Genomic DNA, 10,767 nt, shown 5'->3' on the forward strand with positions numbered 1-10,767 from the left:
CGCATATTTCAGCTTAAACTACAACCCATCTGCACGTGTGGTTTTTACAAAAAAAATTCAACCAATCCAATATGCACTCAAACGATTATCTGCACCATGCGGATTGGATTGAATCAAATTAATTGGTTACTTAACAAGCTTTCGACACCCCTATCTACAGCATAGCAGACACAAATCAATCTATGCCTTCTAATTTTCGTGGTCCTTGTGAGATTGAACTGTTGTGCACTACAATGTAATCTGCTACTCGTTGGTATATCCAAGTTAGGCAGAAAGAACTCAATAAATCAATCATTGGCCTTTTTTCTTTTTCTTTTTTTTTTCTTTTTTTTTTTTTGTTGTGAGAGCAGCCTCTAATTCCAAACATATCACATATGAATGACATGCTAACCGACTGAATAGAGTTTCAAAATCAATTCTCTTGGTCTGTGTACAAGTAATATTTGGTGAATACAAGTGTCTCTATAGCATGATTCACAGAGAACTAAGGGAGAGAGGATACTTATGGCCAAGCATATAAAATGATACCTATAAGGAGTACATTATATGAGCAGTAAAGGGCTAAGAGGAGTAAAATACATCTAATGGTATTCACTATTCACATGAAGATATGAAGCTACGAGCCCAAAATAACAAAGTAATTTTAAGTCATCGTACTACGTTACCCAGCAAGCTGTTTGTTGATGGTGAACTCTGCTCACTGAACCATGGCTCTTGCACAGAAACAGGGGAGCTTTCCTGCTCCTCCTCCATAGAAGCCAGGCTATCGTCTATTCTTGGGGGAACAATCAATCTCTGACTCCCTATTCCTGCCTTCTTAGACACGGTACTACCCAGTGACTCGCTCCCATTATAAGGCGACGAACAAGAGGACACCACTGATGATGCAAATATGTTTTCCTCTAATGTTGCCCACCCACTCCGCCTGATCTGTTCAAGTTCCTCTGCCACTTCCATCATAGAAGGCCTTGTGTCACTGTGGAAAGCAAGGCATCTGAAGGCGAGTTCGGCCACTTTGTTAACAGAATAAAGTGTCCAAGCATCCCTGTGTGGTTCAATGAATGGATCTATTATGTCATCCACACAGCCCTTACCAATCCTATCAACAGCAAGTGCAGCCAAGTTCACCTCGCTTTGAGGTCTATTAAAGTCGACCACTTTCAGCGATGTTATTATCTCAACCAAAACTACTCCAAAACTATAGACATCACTTTTATCAGAGAGGTGGAAATTCTGATGGTATTGAGGGTCAACATAGCCCGGAGTTCCTTGTGGGGCTGTGGATATGTGTGACAACTCTGTCATGCCGAGTCTGGAAAGCCCAAAATCTGCTACTTTTGACTTGAAGTTGAAATCCAAGAGTATATTGCTGGATTTAATATCCCGGTGATAAATTGGTGGGTGCACAGCAGAGTGGAGATATGCTATAGCATTCGCAGTTTCGGCGGCAATGGTGAGCCGTGTGGTCCATGGAAGCCCTCTACCCCTCTGTCTTTGTAGATGCTGAGAAAGAGTTCCATTAGCCATGTATTCATATATAAGGATCTGTTCACCTTGCTCAATGCAGCAACCAAGAAGGCGCACCAGATTCGGGTGGCTCACAGAGGAGAGAAGCTTGATTTCGTTCAATACTTGGTCAATCCCGTCGTTATCTCTATGTTTGATCTTTTTAATGGCAACCCACTCATCATTATGGAGCTTCCCCGCATAAACCATACCAAAGGCTCCAGTTCCAAGCCTTTGACTTTCCGAGAATCCATTGGTGGCCTTTTCAATCTCTTTGTAGGGGTATAAAGCAACACTGGAAGTGCCTGCTGCTTCAGATAGAAGGCGCTTTGCACTCATCCGGTTTTTCAAACAAGTCGAGCGGTGTCGGACAAAGTGACAGAGGCAAGTTAGAAAGGCCATCAAAACAGCTCCAGATATAATCCCTGAAATCCAACCAATGGGGCACATAGTGTCATCTGAAAGGTGAAGTGTAAACAGAAAGACATCTAGAATGTAATATTTTAGTCATAGTCAACATCTCAGCCGTGGCTGTCAAGGTTGAATTATAACCCCTGTCAACTTTGAAACAAATGAGACCATTTCGACACCAAATGGCCTCTGAAAGAAATGAAATCAAAGCATTTCAAATGAACAGAATCATCATGGAGGGCCTGTGTCAGAGAGCTTCTTACAAGCTGCTTTTGGCTTCCAGACTACAAAAGCTGCTTCTGAAAGTGTTTAGATAATCTGTCAAAAATGCCTCAGCTTTTCAAAAGAGCTTCCAGTCAAAGGCACAAATGTGAGGCTTCTAAAAAAAAGCACTTCTGAATAAACTTCAAAATTTGCACTAGAGTTTCATTAAGGCATTCTGAACAATATTCCAACACTTTTAATACTTGTTAGCAAATTTAAAAAATGTTTTGACCCATTAAGCTCTCTTTTATTCCACACACTTATTGAAAAGACATAGCTTTTATTTCTCTTCTTCTACTAACTAAAAGCAAAAACAAAAGCTCCGCCAAACGGGTCCAGAGAACTTATGAACAACGTAGTGTAAGGAAAAGAATGTTAATTTAACCTCAAAAAGATAGAATAGAAAAAACGACTCAAAAGAAATATTTAGGAACTAGAGAGAACCTTGATGTACTAGTCAAAAACAATGGGAAATCTAAAAAAGAAAATCATTAAAAAAAAAAAAAGGAAAAACAAAAACAAACAACAAAAGAAAGTTTACCTATAACAAGAACAACAACTTTACTCATTCCACCACATTTGCCAGACAAGTACTTTCGAGGATTGCAGTCTGAATCTGATGAGACGCCAATGGGAAAGATGATTAGCATAAAATAGCAGAATTGAAATTACAAATTTCAAGATTTAATTTGGTTGCTCAAGCATGGCAAAAGAAAATGCATATCTGAACGTTCTCCCATACATTAACAAAATCTTGCTTTTCTGTCTGGCTACTTTCCAACAAGAACATATCATTTTTAAAACACAAGCATGCATATGCACACAAATTCCTACTGAAGAATTCATATCCATCATGAAACAAGGTGTATAATACAAGCACCTATTTAATACACATATAATCAGCTCAATCGTTTTAGTGACAAATGTAGATACAACAAAGTTCATTTCCGTTGACTTTGTTGAAATAAAGTAATTAAGGGCCCGTTTAGTTCGCTGATTTGAGTTTTTAATTCGAGTTGAGATGTGACTTTATGTGAGAACTTTTTACTGTAACAAAAAAGTTAGATGTGATTGTTTGTGAGAGCTTTTTACTGTAGCAAAACTCGAATTCTAAACTCGAATCAACGAAATGAACGAGGCTGCTCTAGGCATATGCAAAACCGGATAACTCTAGAATAAATTGGGGAAATTTGCTTAAACTTCTAACATTTGACTTTTGAAGATATCTTAAATGCATTTTCAACTCCTCATGGGATTAATAAATTGATTTCAAATTCAAAGCTTGACAGGATCTTATATTCTCAGCAGGTACAATCCTTCTTTAATCATGACTAAAATTGCTAAAATCTATATCATCCAGTAAACATTCAGCTTTCAGGCGTAAGAAAATAAGTTTCAAATGGGCTAGTAACCTGACATTGTCATGACTTATTCAAATGTACCAAATGCCCATAAAATTAAACCATGACATAACTATCAAACATCAATTGCCAATCCTAAATGACGAAATGCGGTGCCTTTTTCTGAACTACATGGATTCTTATGCCTCTCTCTAATTCTCAGATTCTTTTTTTTTTTTTTCCCTTTTTTTGACAATTAATTCTCAGAATTCATCTCAAGGTAAATAGGCAAGTTTTTTTTTTTTTTTTTTTTTTTCTTTCGAGTAAATATTCCAATAGGACAACGCATAAAAGAGACATCTACAGTTTCCAATTTTAAGGTGACAATTTGGTCAAAGGTCGTTAATGATGAAAACACTTGTGCACAAAATAACCTTTATCATCAAAATAGAATAAATCCATGAAACTCAGCAAAGTTAATAATAAGGAAGAAAAATCAAAACAATTATTATATGTTGTTTTCTAACTGGCCAAAAGACAAAAAAAACCCACCAAACCGTATACTTTTCCTTTCCCAATAATTTCCATCGTCAAATGCAATTATGCCATCCACCAAAAGAAAAAAAAAAAGTAATAGCTTTAAAAAAAACAAAAAAAAAAAGAGGAATAATTCAATAAGGTCCTTAAAAAAATTCTAAAAATAAAGGCACAATGTTGTACCAGAGTGACTCACCTTTCCAGCAACCGGAGCCGCCGCGACTGCGGGCGAATCCGTCGCCGTTAAAATCCTTCGGACAATAGCACCGGAACCCTAATTTCCCGCCGGGAAGAGTGACGTTAGCACAAGTAGCGTTCGCATGGCAGAACTCAGCGCGTTTGTTTCTACACAATCCGTTGAGCCACCAACCTAATTCAAGTCTCTGAAACTCAAGCGAGTACGGCGAGTCGCCGCCGGAATTGACCGCGATCGAGGTAAACAACGACTTGCACGAGGTGTTGTTCACCTCCGCGAAGTCCATAATATCCGCCGCGGCGGCGGAATCCTGAGAGAAGCAGTTGAGCGAAGAATCGTTCTTGTTCGAAGCCGAAGTGCTGCAATTGTCCTCCAATCTGAGCCTCTTCTCGACGACGCTCATCGGAACGAGGCAGCCATTGAGCTTCTTTGACTCGCAGTCATGGAGGAGAAGACTGTTCTCCCAGGTCAGCCCATAGTTCCGACCAAACAGCGGCTTGATCGACTCGATCGGACGGTCGCATTTGGCCGACAGATTGACGAACACGCTGCTCGCCGTGAAGTTCTGAACCACGAACTCGCCGATTTTGGTCTCGCCGAATGAGGAGCAGTTCAATCGAATTTCGCAGCCATCGGAGAAGCCGAACGGAAACGGAACTGTGTTCGGTGATTTCCCGTTTCCACTAGGGCATGACCTGTCGCAGATTGTTGAGCTGCGAGCTTCCATTGAAGAAGAAGAAACAAGAATTGCGATGAAGAGGATGAAAATGATGAGAGAGAAATTTCTTCCGTGGGAAAATGGAATCATTCTCGGGAAACAAACAGGCTCAAGTCATCACCTTTCTGCAACAAGTTACAAAACCAACCAAAAAGGTTTATGGATTTTGGGTTTTTTTTTTTTTTTTTTTTTTTTTTTTTTTTTAAATTTTTTTTTTTTTTTTTTTTTTTTTTTTTTTTTAAAGCTCCGTTTCAACAAAATTTTGAGGAATTCAAAGCTGAAAATTGATGACGATACCGTTGGGAGGCCATCTATCTCAATAAATGCTTTTCAAGTAAATAAATTAGCTAGCTTTGAATTTATTTAATAGAAATAACGAATTTAATGAGTTTTTTTTTTTTTTTTACCTGTGGAATTTCTTGAGACTTTTATTAATTCTCTCTGCCACTTCCAATATGTAAAGCAATTAACTTCTTCTTCTTCTTCTTCTTCCCCTGTTCTTTGCATTTCAGTTTTTCAAGTTCTTCTTCTTCTTCTTCTTCTTCCCTGCAAGCGTATATTTTTGCATAGAAGAAACTTTTGGTTATTTTCTATTTTTCTTGTTCATCCAAAACACAAAAATAATTGAAAGGAAAAAAAGAAAAAATTTTCTGTCTTTTGGGTTCTGGGAAGAAAAGAAAAAAGCCGTCTCTTTTGCACTCCTCCTATGCCACTTCACAAAAACGTTAAAATATATGTTAGTGGAAGAAGGAATTATCCTTCTTTTTTATTTTTTATTTTTTTCGTTTCTTCCTTTTTATATTTTCTGATGGAGTGTTCTAGTACAAAAAGGCCCTTGTAGAGAGAGAAAATTACTCGCGAGATTTTCAAGTCAGCTATCAAATTCACTAATTTAAATTTTTAATTAATATTACTTTATATAAAAATATTTTAGTATAATAAAAAAATAAATAAAATCTATTAAATTGATTGACTTTGTCCTTGCAGAATATGAATATCAAGGTCATTTTTTTTTTTTCACTTTTTAGGTGGTGAGACCTTGTAAAAACTTATCATTCAATACTTTTATTTGATCGTTTGATTATTTTTTTAAAAATTAAATTTATAAAGAAAATAATTTTATGTGACGTGTTATAAATTTTTAATATAAATTTATATAAATTTAAGTATTAAGAATAATCTATCATTTAAAACAATGTCCCACTTCTGTCAGTGAGTTTTGAAGAACTCGCTTATAGGGGTTCTTTTTTTTCCTGGTTTTTTTTTTTTTTTTTTGAAAGTTTGTTTCTTTTTTCAATCAAAGATTTGCTGAATGAGAAAATTGTGGAAGCAAACTTTATGGGGTCCCACTTTAGTTTCCCAAAAATTTCAAATAACTGTTTGGCATGCATAACATAAGCCTGTTTAGATTTTTCTTCTCATGTTTTAAGGAGGCACTGATTTAATCTGTATGGCTGTGTTTTTCAGGTTTTGTTTACTGTTTATTTGATGTTTTTACTTAGAAAAGGTCAAAAAAATCAAGTTACTTGTGATTGTGGTTGAATTGATTCTTTTCATCTTTTGTGTTCATGTCTTCATGATTGTGAGATCATGGATTTGGGACATTGCAACTCGTTATAAAGCATAGGAACTAAAAAGACTAACTCACATACTTAAAAAAAAAAAAAATGAAAAAAAAAAGGTAGTTTCTGCTATGGGTTTTAAAAAAAAAAAATTCAACTATCAAAATTGTATCACAACTATCTATATTGTATATTTTTTTAATCTAATTTAATTTTAATTAAATTTAACAATTATAACTGGCTCTATTGATAAATAGACTCGATTAAGAAACTCCAAAAAAAAAAATAAATAATAAATATAAAAATAACCGTCATTAGACTTATTAAAAAGAAGCTCAATACTGATTTGGCTAGCTAGCATTTGGCTGTTGCGCATTTTTTGACTAAAAAGCATTATTAGATTTGTCCAAGTCAGATTAGCATTTTCTTTTCTAATACATAATTTTCCTTGTGGATCGACTTTTTCCTTTGATCAAAAAGCAACTTCAAGAACCTTTGTAAGCGCGTTATCTTTTTAACGCGTTTTTAAACGTTAAATCCCAATATCCCATCAAAATTATATCAAATATGTAAAACTAACCAAATTAGATAAAGATTAAGGGACTGTTTTTTTATTATTTTTTAGTTAAGTGACTTGAGTGTAGTTACAATTAATTTTGAGTTAAGCAATTTTGATAAGTTGTGATAAGGATTGCAGTAGAAGATATGTCTTGGGTTTGAATTTAAAAAAAAAAGGATGTTTAATATTTGAATTGCAATGAAAATAAAAGAGTGGTGTATGAGTCCAAGTGCAAATGCGGATTTAGTTTGATATATGTAATTCACTAGATGATTTGATTAAGTCAAAATCCGGTTATGATAAGGTTTGAATACATTGAGATATATTTTAAAGCCTTTCCAAACGTGTATTGGATAAAGATTGTATGGTGACAGAGCAGAGAAAATAAGGCATGATATTGAGTTCAGATTTTAAAGTGAAGATCAAATAGTGTTGCAACAAGTCGTAGAATAGATTATTCGTCAGTTTGAATTTTGAGTAAGTTTGTAGATAAACGTATATCACTCTATAAATAGGACTCAAGACCATTCATTTTGTGGGCTTCCCGGGTTTTCACGCATAATATTTTGAGAAGTTCCCATTAACGTTCTTCGGGAGAAGAATTTGTAATCTTCGGGAGAAAACGATTTGAAGAGTTGAAGGGAGTTCAACCGTTTATTATTCTTTGGGAGAAGAAGTTGAAGCTTTTGGGAGAGAGCGACCTTCCAGACAAAGGGATTTCACCGTGTAGTTTTTGAAGATGAGTGGTACTCGTTGAATCAGGCGATCTAGTTAATTCTACACGGCGGTGACAAAATCAAAGAGGGAGTCTTTATTTGTATAAGTCCAATTGGTTTTTGTAATCGTTGAGAATTAGTAGATGATTCAATGTATGGGCGTGACTCTGCAAATGTAAGTGGTTACCGAAACGTGATACCAATTCCTTGTGCCTATTTATTTATTGCCTTCATAATCTAGTCATTTAGTTCGGTAAAATAATTGCTAAAAACGGATCTAAGAGTTTTATCTAATTAAGGCATCGATATTTCCACCATGTGGTTTTACCATTTTCTTTGTAATAATGGATATGGTTCTTGTTGGATATTTAAATCCTTGTTCCACATTTCAGGAATCATCACACTAAATTACTAAGAAAATATGTTAGAACAAATACCTGTCTCCATTGGTGCAGCCTTAATCTCCAGTAGAATTCTCTAAGACAATGAGCACGAATGTTATTGCCTTCCTTAGCCAAATCTCCTTAGTTCCTTAATGGGGTGTTTTCTCTCTAAATTGGGAAGAATGAAAACTGCCGAATGATTTGACGTATTGTGGACTATAACCTAAGTTTATTTATATATTGTCTCATTAGGCTCCCATTAAACCTAATTGGGTCAATATGGGTATCCACTCATTCAACTCATACCCTGTTATGAGACTATTTGGGCTTTCCATAATTAGATCAATTAATTAGCCCAATTAATTAAATAGGTTATTATAATTATTGAATAAATATGTGGCCCACAATATAAGAAACCCACGTTTCCTAACAATCTCTCACTTGGGCTACATATGATTCCTGAAATAATTATATCATACAAAATTCCTTAGGCGCGCAACCATATGTTATTTATCCTTAGTCTCCACTTAAGATTCAATCTGGTACATCTCCTATATTAGCATGAGATCATGACGGCTTTTGTCACCCTCAAATGCAACTAAACCTCCCATGGTCACCATACCAACATATTTAATGACATAGATCGAGTATGGATGAGTGGCATGGAAATACATGCAATGTGATCTCTAACATGCCAATTTCTAACTGGTCCTGCTTTATTCTTTAAGAGATCAATCCGTAATTTTCAAAACATAATGCAAGATTGCAAACAAAAAATTAACACATTCAGATGGAAAATTGTAAAACTGTAAATCCATCTTCTTTATTTTGCAGAAAATAAACAAATAAATGTTTATGTCATAGAATATCAAAAATTAAAACCAACTCCCACTAAACCATAGTATCCTCAAATAAAATAACACTCATATGAGCAGTGTGCTCGTCAAAGGCCTTGGGTGTTAAGCCGTAGGTTAGCAGATCCGCAAGCATTGAGTTTGTCTCGATGTGTTCTATCCAAATCTGACCACTCTGAACTCTTTCTTTAACAACAAGAAACTTGATGTCTATATGCTTCGATTTCGTAGAGCTTTTGTTGTTATTATAATATAGCACTATCGATTTATTGTCACAAAATATCTTTAACGACCTCTCAATACCATTGACCACACGCAGCCCCGTGACAAAGTTTCACAGCCACATACCATGATTAGATGCCTCATAACAGGCTATGAACTCTGCAGCCATGGTAGAAGAAGCTATGAGTGTCTGCTTGACACTCTTCCAAGAAATAGCTCCTCCTGCCAACATGTAAACATAGCATGACGTGGATCGCTTACTGTCTTGGCATCCAGCAAAATCAGAATCAGAACACCCGATGATCTCTAGTCTATCTGATATCCGATAAGTGAGCATGTAATCCTTTGTTCTCTTCAAATAGTGCATAACTCGTTTGGCTGCTTTCCAATGATCCACTGCTGGTTTACTTAAATGCTATGTCGGGACGTGATTAACGCCCAAAAGTGATATTCACAAGCAGTCAATTATAGCACAGAAGGGCGGTCGTATCCACAGAGAGATAACAAAATAACAAGAAAGACTAATAGAATAAGAGCGTTAGAGAAAATTGAATTAAGGAAAAATGAGAATTTTTGAGATTTTTGTTGCAAATAAAATAAAAAGGAGAAAAGATTTGTGTTGAAGAAAACGGTAAGGTGTCGAGAATCCCTAATGCTTCGTTCACCAATTTAAGTTTTGATTCACAAAATAAAAGAACTGAATAGATTAAATCTCTATGTTGACTCCGGAAATATTATTATTACAAGTTATCTAAAATCGACAATATATCAATATGACAATATTGCAGTAAAAGACAATTTGCAAAATAATTTGAATAACAAAACATTGCATGACAGAATTACATAAGAAAAGCGTGACTGAACTTATATAAAAATTGGCACACAATATTTTGAAAAGTAATAGAAAAATAGATGAGATTTAATTCTTTCAGATGTTGAACTTTACAGCACAAGGAATCAAAACCCCGAATTGGGTCACTCAACAGAAGTTCATCTCTAACCTCACCAAGAAAACTCTAGCCTATCTTGCAAAACATTCTCACAAGTTCTAAAGAGAAAATATGAGACTTACAGTAAGACGACAGAAAACTAAATATTCAAAAGCTCCCTCAAACCTTAGGCCAACCCCTCTATTTATAGTGTTCAGAGGTTGCCTATCAAATAAGGAAATAAATTGTAAAACTAGAAAATTACAAAAGAAAAGGAAACAAAATAAAATTACATATAAATTAGGAGAAATCACATATTTGATTTGGAGAAGAAATCTGGTAATTAGCTCTGATTTTTGGGGAAGGAATTCGGATTCATCTCAAAGGAAACACGTGTCGAAGCTTGATTGGAGGAAAAGGAGTCAGCCTGCCACGTGGCGCGCGCGGAGTGGAGGAAAAGAGCTGGCCGTTGGAGACAGCTGGGACCCGCTCGGACAACTGGCGCGTGCAGAAGGAAGGAGCAGGCTGGCAGCGCAGGTGCGGGACCCATGCGGGAGAGTTGGACGCGCG

General features: G+C 35.8%; 1 protein-coding gene across 2 annotated transcripts; it reads right to left on the minus strand.

The window, feature by feature from the left end:
• Positions 1–324: 324 nt before the first annotated feature.
• On the minus strand, positions 325–5,711 carry LOC21403197 (wall-associated receptor kinase-like 14). 2 transcript variants are annotated; one of them, XM_024175251.1, is made up of 4 exons: positions 5,380–5,711; positions 4,255–5,097; positions 2,723–2,797; positions 325–1,931 (listed from the first exon to the last, which is right to left on the minus strand). In XM_024175251.1, exons 2-4 carry the CDS (start codon positions 5,060–5,062, stop codon positions 649–651), a joined length of 2,166 nt encoding a protein of 721 aa, XP_024031019.1. In that variant the 5' UTR covers positions 5,063–5,097; positions 5,380–5,711; the 3' UTR covers positions 325–648. The 2 variants fall into 2 exon arrangements, with proteins under 2 accessions (XP_024031019.1, XP_024031023.1); XM_024175255.1 differs by lacking the exon at positions 5,380–5,711 and having other exon boundaries at positions 4,255–5,153.
• Between the last annotated feature and the right edge of the window lie 5,056 nt (positions 5,712–10,767).

This window comes from Morus notabilis, unplaced genomic scaffold (genome assembly GCF_000414095.1).
Source record: "Morus notabilis unplaced genomic scaffold, ASM41409v2 Scaffold25, whole genome shotgun sequence".
Lineage (NCBI taxonomy): Eukaryota > Viridiplantae > Streptophyta > Magnoliopsida > Rosales > Moraceae > Morus > Morus notabilis.

Bases quoted from the DNA above. Each gene is read 5' to 3' on its own strand.
- LOC21403197 (XM_024175251.1), bottom strand. From the start codon at position 5,062: ATGATTCCATTTTCCCACGGAAGAAATTTCTCTCTCATCATTTTCATC. The intron at 2,798-4,254 runs GTGAGTCACTCT...GCGTCTCATCAG, and splicing joins CGGCTCCGGTTGCTGGAAAG to ATTCAGACTGCAATCCTCGA. The intron at 1,932-2,722 runs GTAAACTTTCTT...GTTGGATTTCAG, and splicing joins AGTTGTTGTTCTTGTTATAG to GGATTATATCTGGAGCTGTT.